General features: G+C 43.7%; 1 protein-coding gene across 1 annotated transcript in view; it reads left to right on the forward strand.

Annotated features, from left to right (window-relative positions):
- Window positions 1-15,000: 15,000 nt before the first annotated feature.
- LOC126150178 (androgen-dependent TFPI-regulating protein-like) overlaps window positions 15,001-15,970 on the forward strand; it is a 286,309-nt gene continuing 285,339 nt past the window's right edge. The window contains exon 1 of the mRNA XM_049915861.1: window positions 15,001-15,200. Within this exon, the coding sequence (XP_049771818.1) occupies window positions 15,039-15,200 (162 nt within the window). The 5' untranslated portion in view covers window positions 15,001-15,038. The remainder of the gene's footprint in view (window positions 15,201-15,970) is intronic.

Here is a 15,970-nt window from a genome sequence, read left to right on the forward strand (position 1 = left end):
CGTTTACAGCAGCATGGACTATCAACTCGGAGGCAATGGCTGCGGTTAACCTTGACGCTGCATGACATACAGGAGCGCCTGCGATGGTGTACTCAACGACGAACCTGGGTGGACGAATGGCAAAACGTCATTTTTTTAGGATGAATCCGTGTCTGGCGAGATCGCGGTGAACGCACATTCGAAGCGTGTATTCGTCATCGCAATACTGGAGTATCACCCGGCGTGATGGTATGGGGCGCCATTGTTTACACGTCTCGGTCACCTGTTGTTCGTATTGACGGCAATGTACGACTGCTGCCCTCGCCAGCACATTCTCCAGATCTTTCGCCAATGAAAACGTGTGGTCAGTGCTGGCCGAGCAACTGGCTCGTCACAATATGCCAGTCACTGCTCTTGATGAACTCTTATATCGTGTTGAAGCTGCATGGGCAGCTGTACCTGTACACGACATGCAAGATCCGTTTGACTCAATGCCCGGGCGTATTAAGGCCGTTATTACGGCCAGAGGTGGTTGTTCTGGGTACTGATTTCTCAGGATCTATGCACTGAAGCTGCGTGAAAATGTAATGACATGTCAGTTCTAGTATATTTGTCCAATGAATACCTGTTTATCATCTGCATTTCTTCTTGGTGTAGCAATTTTAATGGCCAGTAGTGTAAGACCCTAACACGTTGACTTCGCTGTGTCAAGACTGGACTGCGGGAGCACCAGGAAGTGTCTCGGCTGCACAATGCAGGGCGTGGACGGCTGCGCCGGTGGGGGGCGGTGCGTTCATGCACCTCGCGTCGCGGCCGGCCGAGTGAAAACGATTGCGGCGCCACGTCGCGTGCTGCAGGGCGGGCGGCGCGTTGCGCAACGCGCCGGATTCGGGAGGCCCGCGTGAGCGCGCGACGTGGCGTCCGCCAGCGCCACCTGCCGAGCACGTCTGCTTTCTGAGGGCCACTCTGCGGGAATACCCGCCCGCGCCGAAGCAGCGCATGAAACAGCGCATGCGAGGCTGACGTATCCGACATGTGCTCAGGGGCGAGGATGTCAAAACGGAAACTCCTACAGAACAGCTTTTTCAAAAACCTTTGAAAAAGTTATGTTCAAGCGTCTACTTAAGCACCTTAGTGAAAATAACATACTGCCAAAGTCACACTTTGAGTTTCTTAAGGGTTCTGATATTGAGAAAGCAATTTTCACTTACAGCGAAAATGTCCTTAATTCATTGGACAACAAATTAGAGGCAACTGGCATATTCTGTGACCTGTCAAAGGCGTTTGACTGTGTGAATCACAGCCTTCTTTTAAGTAAATTAAAATATTATGGCGTCACTGGTAGTGCTGCAAAGTGGTTAGAGTCATATCTTACTAATAGAAAACAAAGGGTGTCACTACCTAACACTTCAGCAGTAGGTAGTCAGACATCATCTGACTGGGAAAAAAAATTGCATGTGGTGTTCCCCAAGGTTCCACACTAGGTCCACTATTATTTCTTGTGTATATTAATGACCAGTCACCTGTTACATTACCAGATGCCAAGTTTGTCTTATTTGCAGATGATACAAACATTGCAATAAATAGTAAATCAAATATAAATTTAGAAAGGGCAGCTAATCAAATTTTTATTGACCTCAATAAGTGGTTCATAGCCAATTCACTGTCATTAAACTTTGAAAAGACCCACTATATGCAGTTCAGAGCTTCCAAGAGATTTCCTTCTGGTGTGTATATAAAATATGATGAAATGGAAATAGGAGAAGTTGAGAGTGTAAAATTCTTGGCATTACAACTAGATAATAAATCCAGTAGGGAGCAGCATACTAAAGAACTGCTAAAGCGCCTAAACAAGTCTGTGTTTGCAATGTGAATGATGTCAGACATAAGAGATATAAATATAAAAAAACTGGCATATGAAAATTTTCACTCCATTATGTCATATGGTATCATATTTTGGGGTAACTCCACAAACAGAGAAAATATTTTTAGAGTACAGAAGCGTATAATAACAGTAATGAGTAGTGTAAATCCAAGAACATCATATCGAAACCCATTCAAAGAATTGGGCATATTAACCACAGCTTCTCAGTATATTTATTTATTAATGAAGTTTGTTGTAAATAATAGATCTCTTTTTCCAACTAAGTGATTAGTACACAGTATCAAAACTAGGAATAAGAACAATATCCATAAAGATTTAAAATCACTTACTCTTGTCCAGACAGGACTTATTTTCAATAAGTTACCAGCAACCATTAAGAGTTTAGTTTCAGACAAGGTACAATTTAAACATAATTTAAAAGAATTTTTGGTGGCAAACTCCTTCTATTCCATCCATGAGTTTCTCAACAAGTGCAGTAGACCACTTTAATGAAAATTTATTATACTTTGATTTTTGACAATACTTGGTTGTAAGGACCAAGTAACTACCTACTGTGTGAATGATGGATGTATGGAAAGCAGATGTAAGTCTTAAGTCTGTAAATATTAGAAATTTAAATTTAATCCATGTACATAATTTTACTGTTTATTGACTGAGGACCATTAAAATTAATGAAACTCAATTTTTTCTAATTACATTTTTGTAACGTGTTTATCTGACATGTTCAACACCCAGGGGGATTCCCTCTTTTATGGATCTATGGAATTAATAAGTAATCTAATCTAATCTACAAAATACCTCGTTGTTGGCGCAGAGACATTGTCAAAAGCCAAAGCATGTCGTGCGTTTTGAAGGAAGACCACTGACGGAAATCAACGCCTAGACCGAACGCCACCAAACTAATACTCTAATACTTCGATGCCCACGTTTATTAAGATTTCATCTTTACCCGAGCTAATTTTCAGTTCAGAAAAGCTCCAGTCCTACAGATGAGAACATGATGGCTACTGAGTGTGTCTAACGTTAGTCGACTTCTCTGACGAATATCACAGCAGGTCCAGATGATGTGCACATGCTGTTTACCGCCATCTTTCAGACTTTGACGAAGGCCGATTCCTTGTTATGAGGGCCATGGAAGCATCTCACCGACAATAGTGGTCTACAGATCAATATCTAAACGGAGGGGGGCGGGAGAAGGGTTGGAACGTTACCTAAATCATCGTTCAGATGGCTCTGAGCACTATGGGACTCAACATCTGAGGTCATCAGTCCCCTAGACTTAGAACTACTTAAACCTAACACTACTTAAACCTAACTAACCTAAGGACAGCACACACATCCATGTCCGAGGCAGGATTCGAACCTGCAACCGTAGCGGTCGCGCGGTTCCAGACTGTAGCGCCTGTAAGCTACTGGAGAATGACTTCAGAAAAAGCAAAGATACCTAGGATGCAATTCTGACCCTCGTACTAGTTTCGAAAGGAAGATTGAAGAAATATCAGGGTACTTTCCCAGCATTTGTAAACCTAGAGAAACTGTTCGACAGTGTAAGTTAAATGTTCAGAATTCTTAGAAAACTTAAAGTGTGAAAGTAGATGAGTAATCTACATCAACAAAACTCAAGCGAAAGTAGTAAAATTGAAAGTCAAGAAAGACAAATTCGTATTAAAAAAAAAAAGATGTGAGTCAAGAATGCAGTTTTTATATATTGTTTTTCAATATATGCATCGTAGAAGCAATGATGTGCTTGTAACTAAATTTTGGAAAACGATTAAAAGTACGAGGGTTACATATAAAAGGTGTTAAGAAAAAGTATTCGTATTCTGAGGGATGGTAGTATGGACCAAAACAATAATAATAATAAGAAAGGTCCAATAAATATGGTCTCTAAAATGAATACGTTATGATCTATGAACACGTGGTCGTCTTCGGTACTGTGGCACACATCTCGTCTTTTGGAAGCTCTTTGCTTGCACAAGCGACCTACAAATTGTATTAAACAAACAAATAAATGTCGTGTGACTAGGGCCTCCCGTCGGGTAGACCGTTCGTCGGGTGCAAATCTTTCAATTTGACGCAACTTCAGCGACTTGCGCGTCGATGGGTATGAAATAATGATGATTAGGACAACACAACACCCAGTCCCCGAGCGGAAAAAATTTCCGACCCAGCCGGGAATCGAACGCAGGCCCGTAGGACTGATCTGTTGCGCTGACCACTCATCTACCGGGGCCGGACTATTTAGCAAATGAGGAGGACACATTGTTTATTTACTGTGCAACATCAGAGTTTCAGATGTAATCTGTTTCTTATTATATAGCCCTATAGTCTATAGATGTCAGCCATCGCTAAAGGAGGTGTTCCATTTTGTGTTCTTCGTAACAAAGAGTGCTTCTTTCCGACGTCTTAGTGAATGAAGCATTCTCTGAAAAACTCCAGTTTTGTCACGGGTGCTCTAACTGGCACTCACGTGTTCCTGCATTGTTTTCACAACGTTAATGGGGCTTGCATATAGATTTCAAGCGTCAGCATAACCAAAAATCCAAGAGATTACTATCAGACGAAGGAGTTGCCCAGCTTACTGAATCTTCCCGTCTAATCCATCGCCCATTCAGTGTCTGAGCAAGGTGTTCTGGTACATTTCGGAGAAACTGGGCTGGCGCTCCGTCATTTATTAACCGCATCTCCAACCTTCGTCTTCGTTGGAGCACGACAGGCAAGTCATTTGATAATAAACGGTTCAAATGGCTCTGAGCACTATGGGACTTAACTTCTGAGGTCATCAGTCCCCTAGAACTTAGAACCACTTAAACCTAACTAACCTAAGGACAACACACACATCCATGCCCGAGGCAGGATTCGAAACTGCGACCGTAGCAGTCACGCGGTTCCAGACTGTAGCTCCTAGAACCGCACGGCCACCACGGCCGGCCATTTGATAACAGCTGAAAATATCTTGCACCGGTCAACCTTTCTGGTAGTATGCAAGGTCTTAACAGGCTATAGACCAAAACGATGAACAAGTGGCTCATAGTTCTTAAGGTGTGCATTTTAGAGCCCATGTTTATTCGACATTTTTGTCTCGTTTTGGTCCATAGTACATCACAAATCATGAAACACTTCTTTTTAACATCCTGTATGGATGGTAAGTTTCACGAATGACAAAGTCCTCCTGGCCTAGAGTAAGGAAGACTTATGACCTGCTGAAATGCATAAACAGCATAAATATCGAGGATAATGGATTAAAAATAAAAAAGAAACGAAGACGAAGATGACGAAGAATAGTAGGAATGACAGTTACGATTTTTTTAGCAACAAAATTGGGCACGACCAAAAGTAGAATTTTCCTATCTAAGAATCTGGAGCACACAGGATGGCAGAATCAAGGGAGATATCAGAAGTAGAGTGGTACAGGAAAAAATCTATCTCCAGTGATATGGGGCTACAGGTATGGAATATTGGTATGGAATTGATGAAGAAGTATATGAAAGTCTAAGTCTGGAGCACAGCATTGCATGGAAGTGAGACGTGAACCGCTTTAAATGCGAAGCAGGGGAAATGGAAGCATCTGAAGGGCGGTGCCATCGAAGAATTTTACAAAATAAGTGGTGAGAGGAGGTACGGTATGAAGAAATACAAGAATAGATGACAGAAGAATACAGAAAAACTCCTGACGAAGGGAGAGGTTAATGGGACATCATCTATGCCATCCGGAAATAATTAAAGCGCCGCAGAAATCAACATTAGAGGGGAAGAATAGTAGGAGAAGACAGTACTTATTACCTAAAAGACCTATCGGTACCGTCATAGATGGGGTATGGACTGTTGCACTGCATAAATAAACATATACTTTTTCATTAGTTGTTAATACTATGAAAAAATGTTGCCGTGTGTTACCTACCACATGTTATGGTTTCGTGGAGAGAACTGAGTCCACAAATACGTGTTGCACTAATTGTACACCGCTCTCCTATTTCCACACAATGCAGAGACTCTTGATGCGATTGATGAGGATTTTCTGAACTTTAACTTCGATTGTTCTGCGAGTTCACGTAGCCCAATGAACGAAGTCCTTTATTAGAAAGGATCGGAAAATCGCGAGTAGGACTTGCATTCTGAGAGTTCTGTACAAGCTTAATTACGTATATAGATAGTTCATCTATAGGCTTTGATGAGTGAATTTGCGAACATCAAGGTATCTGACATAAACATCGTTGATTGTATTCACTTAGCAGCTTAACTTCTTCCATCCACGAAGCCATCGTAGACTTAAGTATTTGACATAAGTTTCAACTGGATATCGCTACTCGCTCATAAGGAAAATGGGTCTTAAATGATGAACAGACAGGTGTGGGCAACTAAATAATCCTATTAGTGCTCCATTTCCACCGAATGAGGTACAAAACTCCAAAAAACAGTGTAACAGAATCAACCTTTCCATCACGCACACAACTGCAGCAACCAATTGCAGTAATGGCGGCGAGTAACAATATATGAATTGGTCAATTTATACACTACCGTTACTTTGAAAGCTTCCAGTTTCAGTTTTTGCAGTGCTGTGTGAGCAAATGCTAGTGACAAGTGAGTCTGAAATGTTACATGCCGCAACGACTTTCGCAGACTTCTTGCCAGTGCTTGTCGTTTATTCCCGGATTCACCGATACGCCATCTTGCACCATCCAGTGAACGAACCGTTACATATGCGGTCATTTGATCTTATCTGCCCTTGTATTGTTCGCCGCACAACGCCGGATTCAGCGCTTGCGTTGTAGCTGAAACTTCATAGTTGTTCGTGGCGTAAAAACGGACGTTTTGCAACCAATAGTGCGAATATGGAAGACTATTTTGCATGGCTAACTTTTTATCGTCATACCTAAACTGTTGAAGCTATTACGTTACAGAGTAAAACTATAACGTCCACCTTCTTCACAGCGGCCATCGCTACGAATTTGTTGAATGAACCGGCATTTTTCTTCTAAATAACAACACCCAAAGTGGAAAAATGTCACCTCCGATTTTTAAAGTCATTCAGTAGCTTTCGAAAAGAAGATCTCACAAACGGTGAAGCATTTAGTAAAAATACCCGGAGAACAAGTTGAAAGGAAGGCCAAAGCAGCCTCGTTAATCTATATACAACAGGTCTGTGACTGAAGATACGGTCGTAATATCGAGCACACTTCTCGCCTTTACGAAAATATTAATCTTAAACTTAAATAAGTAATAGAGGAAAGCTGATCTCATCACAGACGTTGGTTCGATAACATAAATGCTTTATATATTCCTGACATTGTCAATCTGGTGACAATCTGCAATGTGTGTTTACTTAAGAAAACCTTACAAGCCAAATTTACTAAAAAACATTTTATGGGATGACCGGCTTCGACTGTGCTATATTGTCGCCATTGGATCTTACGTTTTACAATTTAAATATTGTCCATAAGAGTCACAAGTTGCTTCACGCTGCATATGTACTACCCATTGCCATACAGATCACTACAAAACGGTATGTCAAATACAAAAGTATTATGCAAAAACATAAACATAACTATATTATACCGATTACAAGAGTTCACCTTCATGACCAGCTGGAAGCGTAAGTGATTTTCTTGGTGGTGGAAAGTGCATATGCAGTGTAAAGCGGCTTGGAGCACTCATGCACGATATTTTGTAAAAAGTTTAAATCATGAGATCCTATGATGACGGTAAAGCTCTGTGGAAACCGGTTATCCAACAAAACGCTTTTTTAGCAATTTTAGCTTGCCACGTTTTCTTTAACTATAACGTAAGTGCTTTACTAGGAATCTAGCGATATCCTGAACGTGGCATGTCCATACCTTCCAGCGTCATGCGATATGACTTACCGAACGAATTAGAAGGGGCCCAACTATTTCAAAGGGAATCCGACATAATTAACGTTTTGAAGTGCATATAGAACCGAAACTGGATGGACCTCATAACCATTCGACTTGTTCCGCAACTACAGCCTTTACACTGTAACAGTTTTACAGGTAATTTTATGAAAAGCTTTCTGAGCCTGAAAATTAAAGGAGTATTTTATTTACGTCGCTGGACAGATAGTATTTTCCATTTAAAAATTTCCATATTCAAATCATCCTATTTCATCTTCATTAGTGCATTTCTTTAGGCATAGTATGTATCTTGTAATTAAATGTTACACATAGTATTTGCATCATCATCATCATCATCATCATCATCAGGATTTCCTTCCTGCGAGCCGGGTAGGTACTTTGTGAACTATATGCCTCCATTGGTTTCTATCCTGGTATAGCTTTTCCCACTCCACTGCATCCCATGTTACTCCTCTCCTCTTGAGATCTTCCTTAACCTGGTCTGTCCATCTCTTTCTAGGCCGCCCAATTGGTCCTCATGGTACCTCCACCTCCAAATACTGGCGTGGAGTTAGAGTCGGGTGCATTCGCTTCACATGAACGGACCACTTCAATCTCGAAGCACTCATCCTCTCCTCTGTAGTCAATGTCTCCTGCAGGTCTCTCCTTACGTAATCATTCCTGACTCTGTCTCTCCTGGTTTTTTGCAGAGCTGACCTAAGGAACTTCATTTCACGTGATTGTATTTGACTCTCTTCTCTCTTATTTATGACACAGGCCGCTGAACTATACATCATCATTGGCATTATAGTACTTGTAACGAGAATCAAACGACGGTACATACAGTACTGAGACTTTTGTGAGATGAACTGCAAACTGCTGGCAACCAGATTTTCACATCGGGAAGGAGTCACGCAACGAACATCAAATTAATATGAAATGTACTACGTCTACGACAGCCAGATTGTTTTCATTGCAACCGCACAAACTAGACAAAATTGACGTCGTCTGTATTCTGCATGTGAGGAGAGATAACGAAGCAACTTTGTTACGGAGAGATCGCATTTGAATGTTGGTGGGAAGGCCGTGTTATGCCTGCTCTAAGGAGGAGAGACATAGCTCGTATTGGCATTCGACAACAGTGAGATCATGCCCCATTAAGACAGCGGTTTATCGTTCTGTGATATTGTTAATCGTGCTGGACTGAATACCATGAATGTCATTCGAACATAAAATAGGATGGAGGGCCATATTCAAAGCTATACCGAATGTCCAGCAACGATACGATCAGAGCCCGAAAGGACTGACATAGTGGTAACTAGGCCGTGCTGGGCTCTTATGTACCTTAAGCAAGGAAGTGAGAGTGTCCACATATGTATCAACACGGGCAGTGCGACGAAGTGCGCAGCGCAACGGACTGTCTGAACGTCGACCATTGTCGTGGTTTCCCTTGCCATGGCAACAAAGTAAAGTTCACCGACAGTGGTCCGCCCAACGTCAACACTGGACAAAGTAATGGAACCTCGCCGTCTTTTCAGGTGTGTTCCGCTTCTAGGCACACCATTACAATTAACGGATGCGTGAATGGAGGCTCTGACTAGAAAAAAACATCGTCATTGTAGCATGGGCCTAGTGCCTAGCGTGATGGTATGGGGTGCAACTGGGTACATAACTCGATCACCTCTGCTTCGTGCAGCGGATAATTTAGATAGTAGCCGTTCCATTTCTTACGTGGTGAGCTTAGCGGCTGCACTCATTATTCACATTCTCCATGACGTTTTGTTTCAACAAGGTAGCATGACTGCATGGTGCCCTGGCTGTCGTGACCAGCACCTTCTCCAGATATGCCACCCATTGAAAACACGTGATCATGGGTCGCCGAGAGACTGGTGCCCGAGCACTTGGCAGCCACTGCGGTTGATGAGCTCTTGCGTAGTTGAACTGTTATGGAGTGGCGCACCCATATGCGTCACCCGAATTCAGTTCGATTCAATCGCCAGCAACCTTACACCCATTGTTGCTACCAAATAATTCAACTAGCGCATTTTTCCCCCTGTATTCCAAAAATCATCCACAAATTTAACCGCTTATGCTTCGTACTGTACTGCATAAACACTGAAGCGCCAAAAAAAGTTGGTATAGGCATGCCTATTCAGATAGAGAGATACATAAACAGGCAGAATACAGCGCTGCGGTCGGCAACACCTCTACAAGACAACAAGTGACTGGCGCAGATGTTACATCGGCTACTGTTGCTACAATAGTAATTTATCAAGATTTAAGCGAGTTCGAACGAGGTGCTACAGTCGGCGCACGACCGATGGAGCATGACATCTCCGAGGTAGCGATGAAGTGGGGGTTTTCCTGTACGACCATTTCGCGAGTGTACCGTGAATATCAGGAATCCGGTAAAACATCAAATTTCCGACATCGCTGCGGCCGGAAAAAGACCCTGCAAGAACGGAACGAACGACGACGGAACAGAATCGTTCAACGCGACAGTAGTGCAACCATTCCGCAAAACTGCTCCACATTTTAATGCTGGGCCATCAACAAGTGTCAGCGTGCGAACCATTCAACGAAACATCATCGATAAGGTCTTTCGGAGCCGAAGGCCCATTCGTGCACCATTGATGACTGCACGACACAAAGCTTTACGCCTCGCCTGGGCCCGTCAACACCGACATTGGACTGTCGATGACTGGAAATATGTTGCCTGCTCGGAAGAGTCTCGTTTCATCGAACGGTTGGACGTGGAGGTGTACGGGTATAGAGACAACCTCATGAATCCATGAAGCCTGCACGTCAGAAGAGGAATGTTCAAGCTGGAGAAGCCTTTGTGACGGTATGGGGCGTGTGCAGTTGGAGTGATATGGGGCCGCTGATACTTCATGATACCACTCTGACGGGTGACACGTATGTAAGCATCCTGCGTGATCACCTGCATCCATTCCATGTCCATTGTGTATTCGGACGGACTTGGGAAAATGTGACACCCCACACATCCAGAATTGCTACAGAGTGGCTCCAGGAACATTCTTCGGAGTGTTTTAACACTTCCGTTGGCCACCAAACTGCCCAGACATGAAGATTATTGAGCACATCTGGGATGCCTTGCAACGTGCTATTCAGAAGAGATCTCGACCGCCAATAGAGCAAATAAGTAAATATTTAAAATGTTTATTAAACGCTATAAAATATAATTCCATATTGTGCAGTATTTAGACCCCATCAAGCAAACATTTGATTTGTTTCTAAGGAAAACACAGACAAAAACGCGATACTAATCGCTATCATCAATGGCTGCTCTCGTTGCAGCGGAAAGAAATAATTAACACAGATAATGCTTACGGAGAGAGGAATTAAAGTTACAAATAATTATTCGCTCATAGTTATAATAATAATGAACTCTATTTTCAAGTAATAATTAACAAATAATTACAATTTCTTAACAGACCTCGGTTTGATATGCGTCCGCAACTTACAAAAGCCAACCAACAAAAGGTAAAAAAACAAAGGAAGACAAACGCAGATCATAAAATGATACACATCGATATGTCCAATTACATCATATAATATTATATAAATAATTGATATTTATAAGTTGTCACTGTTTTTTCATACGTCGAATAGATAATGTTTATAACTGTTAAAGGCATAATTTCCTCTCGTCGCACTGTAGCCAAAAATTTATCACGTGGATGTTACACTCTGCAGCTTAAGTTAATATTGTTATTTGTATCATTCGTGGTGTTTCAGTTCCAATGACCAGCAGTGTAGAATCCGACAGTGATGCTGAAATGAGCTAGCCGTTGACTAGCGACAGATAAGTGAACTACACTACTGGCCATTAAAATTGCTACACTACGAAGATGACATGCTACAGACGGGAAATTTAACCGACAGGAAGAAGATACTGTGATATGCAAATGATCAGCTTTTCAGAGCATTCACACAAGGTTGGCGCCTGTGGCCACACCTACAACGTGCTGACATGAGGAAATTTTCCATCCGATTTCTCATACAGAAACAGCAGTTGACCGGCCTTGCCTGGTGAAACGTTGTTGTGATGCCTCGTGTAAGGAGGAGAAATGCATACCATCACGTTTCCGACTTTGATAAAGGTCGGATTGTAGCCTAACGCGTTTGCGGTTTATCGTATCGTGACATTGCTGTTGGCAGAAAATGGAATCGGTGGGTTCAGGAGGGTAATACGGAACGCCGTGCTGGATCCCAACGGCCTCGTAGCACTAGCAGTCGAGATGACAGGCATCTTATCCGCATGGCTGTAATGGATCGTGCAGCTACGTCTCGATCCCTGAGTCAACAGATGGGGACGTTTGGAAGACAACAACCATCTGCAAGAACAGTCCGACGACGTTCGCAGCAGCATGGACTATCAGCTCGGAGACCATGGCTGCGGTTACCCTTGACGCTGCATCACAGACAGGAGCTCAACGACGAACCTGGGTGAACGAATGGCAAAACGTCATTTTTTTCGGATAAATCCAGGTTCTGTTTACAGCATGACGATGATCGCCTCCGTGTTTGGTGACATCACGGTGAACGCACGTTGGAAGCGCGTATTCGTCATCGCCATACTGGCGTATCACCCAGGGTGATGGTATGGGGTGCCATTGGTTACACGTCTCGGTCACCTCTTGTTCGCATTGACGGCACTTTGAACAGTGGACGTTACATTTCAGATGTGTTACGACCTGTCGCTCTACTCTTCATCCGATCCCTGCGAAACCCTACATTTCAGCAGGATAATGCACGACCGCATGTTGCATGTCCTGTAGGGGTTTTCTGGATACAGAAAATGTTGGACTGCTGCCCTGGCCTAGCACATTCTCCGGATCTCTCACCAACTGAAAACGTCTGGTCAATGGTGGCCGAGCAACTGGCTCGTGACAATACGCCAATCACTACTCCTGATGAACTGTGGTATCGTGTTGAAGCTGCATGGGCAGCTGTGCCTGTAAACGCCATCCAAGCTCTGTTTGACTCAATGCCCAGGCGTATCAAGGCCGTTATTATGGCCAGAGGTGGTTGTTCTGGGTACTGATTTCTCAGGATCTTGTTTGTTGTTGTTGTTGTGGTCTGCAGTTCTGAGACTGGTTTGATGCAGCTCTCCATGCTACTCTATCCTCTGCAAGTTCTTCATCTCCCAGTACCTACTGCAACCTACATCCTTCTGAATCTGCTTAGTGTATTCATCTCTTGGTCTCCCTCTACGATTTGTACCCTCCACGCTGCCCTCCAATACTAAATTGGTGATCCCTTGATGCCTCAACACATGTCCTACCAAGCGATCCCTTCTTCTAGTCAAGTTGTGCCACAAACTTCTCTTCTCCCCAATTCTATTCAATGCCCCCTCATTAGTTATGGGGTCTACCTATCTAATCTTGAGCATTCTTCTGTAGCACCACATTTCAAAAGCTTCTATTCTATTCTTGTCCAAACTATTTATCGTCCATGTTTCAGTTCCATAGACGGCTACACTCCATACAAATAATTTCAGAAACGACTTCGTGACACTTAAATCTATACTCGATGTTAACAAATTTCTCTTCTTCAGAAACGCTTTCCTTGCCATTGACAGTCTACATTTTATATCCTCTCTATTTCGACCATCATCAGTTATTTTGCTCCCCAAATAGCGAAACTCATTTACTACTTTAAGTGTCTCATTTCCTAATCTAATTCCCTCAGCATCACCCGACTTAATTGTACTACATTTCATTATCCTCGTTTTGATTTTGTTGATGTTCATCTTATATCCCCCTTTCAACACGCTATCCATTCCGTTCAACTGCTCTTCCAAGTCCTTTTTCTGTCTCTGACAGAATTACAATGTCATCGGCGAACCTCAAAGTTTTGTATTTCTTCTCCATGGATTTTAATATCTACTCCAAATTTTTCTTTTGTTTCCTTCACTGCTTGCTCAATATAGAGATCTCAGGATCTATGCACCCAAATTGCTTGAAAATGTAATCACATGTCAGTTCTAGTATAATACAGGGTGATTCAAAAAGAATACCACAACTTTAGGAATTTAAAACTCTGCAACGACAAAAGGCAGAGCTAAGCACTATCTGTCGGCGAATTAAGGGAGCTATAAAGTTTCATTTAGTTGTACATTTGTTCGCTTGAGGCGCTGTTGACTAGGCGTCAGCGTCAGTTGATGCTAAGATGGCGACCGCTCAACAGAAAGCTTTTTGTGTTATTGAGTACGGCAGAAGTGAATGGACGACAGTTGTTCAGCGTGCATTTCTAACGAAGTATGGTGTTAAACCTCCTGATAGGTGGTGTATTAAACGTTGGTATAAACAGTTTACAGAGAATGGGTGTTTGTGCAAAGGGAAAAGTTCTGGACGGCCGAGAACGAGTGATGAAAATGTAGCACGCATCCAGCAAGCATTTGTTCGCAGCCCAGGAAAATCGACTCGCAGAGCTAGCAGAGAGCTGCAAATTCCACAATCAACTGTATGGAGAGTCCTACGAAAACCTGAACGTCAACTACCCGAGGCGATGGATCGGCCGCCAGGCAGCCCGTGACAGAGCATTTCATCACTGGCCTCCAAGAAGCCCTGATCTTACCCCCTTCGATTTTTTCTTATGGGGGTATGTTAAGGATATGGTGTTTCGGCCACCTCTCCCAGCCACCATTGGTGATTTGAAACGAGAAATAACAGCAGCTATCCAAACTGTTACGCCTGATATGCTACAGAGAGTGTGGAACGAGTTGGAATATCGGGTTGATATTGCTCGAGTGTCTGGAGGGGGCCATATTGAACATCTCTGAACTTGTTTTTGAGTGAAAAAAAACCTTTTTAAATACTCTTTGTACTGATGTATAACACAAGGTTATATTATGTTTCTTTCATTAAATACACATTTATAAAGTTGTGGTATTCTTTTTGAATCACCCTGTATATTTGTCCAATGAATACCCGTTTATCATCTGCATTTTTTCTTGGTATAGCAATTTTAATGGCCAGTAGTGTACATCAGCCTAGCTTCAGGATTCATCAATAAAACGAGAACCACCCACGAGTTGGGCGAGAGGACATTAGCTACCCTTCGTGACGTAACCTACGGACGCGCTAAACCCGACAGGTACGTCTTGAAGCGGTCAGCACCTCGGCTGCACAGAGCGGCGGGAGGTGCGCATAGCCGAAAACCTCGCCCCACCACACGGCGCCGCAGCGCGTCGCACGCGGCGACCGGCGGCTACGCAGGCGAAGCCACTCCGTGTCCGGCAGTGCCGACGCCGACCGTGCCTGGAGGCCACGCAGAGCCGAGCTGCGCCGAGCTGCGCCATGCGTGACCCCGGGCTCGCGCTGCACGCCTCCCAGGCCGCCTACTACCTGTGGCTGGACTTCTGCGTGTTCCACACCGTCAGGCGCCTCCTCAGGATCACCGAGCACATGCACACCATCATGTTCTGCTACGGGCTCGACTTCACCACTGTCTGGAACCAGGTACCACCACCCATTTACGTTCACATTCCGAGAGTCACTTACGATGCACCTACGTAAACCGCTATCGTCTGAATGACGAGGGGAATCGGTGTTCCCAGAATGAAATTTTCACCCTGCAGAGGAGTGTTAGCTGATATGAAACTTTCTGGTAGGTTAAATCTGTGTGCTGCACCGACACTCGACCAAGGGACCTTTGCCTTTCGCGGGCGAGTTCTTTACCAACTGAGCTACCCAAGCATGACTCACGACCCCTCCTCATAGCTTTACTTGCGCCAGTACCTCGTCTCCAACCTTCCAAACTTCACACAAGTTCTCCTGCGAAACTCAGTTGATAGAGAACTTGCCCGCGAAAGGCAAAGGTCCCGAGTTCGAGTCTTGGTGCAAAAAAATGGTTCAAGTGGCTCTGAGCACTATGGGACTTAACTGCTGTGGCCATCAGTCCCCTAGAACGTAGAACTACTTAAACCAAACTAACCTAAGGACATCACACACACCATGCCCGAGGCAGGATTCGAACCTGCGACCGTAGCGGTGGCGCCGTTCCAAACTGTAGCGCCTAGAACCGCTCGGCCACTCCGGCCGGCAGTATCGGTGCAGCTTGCAGTTTTAATGTGCCAAGAAGTTTCATATCAGCGCACACTCCGCTGCAGAGTGTAAATTTCAATCTGGCAGCATCCCCCAGGCTGCGGCAAAGCCATGTCTCCGCATAATCCTTTCTTCTAGCAGTGATAGTTCTGTAGGTTTCGGAGGAGAGCTTCTGTGAAGTTTGT

The sequence above is a fragment of the Schistocerca cancellata genome, chromosome 2, assembly GCF_023864275.1.
Source record: "Schistocerca cancellata isolate TAMUIC-IGC-003103 chromosome 2, iqSchCanc2.1, whole genome shotgun sequence".
Taxonomy (NCBI): domain Eukaryota; kingdom Metazoa; phylum Arthropoda; class Insecta; order Orthoptera; family Acrididae; genus Schistocerca; species Schistocerca cancellata.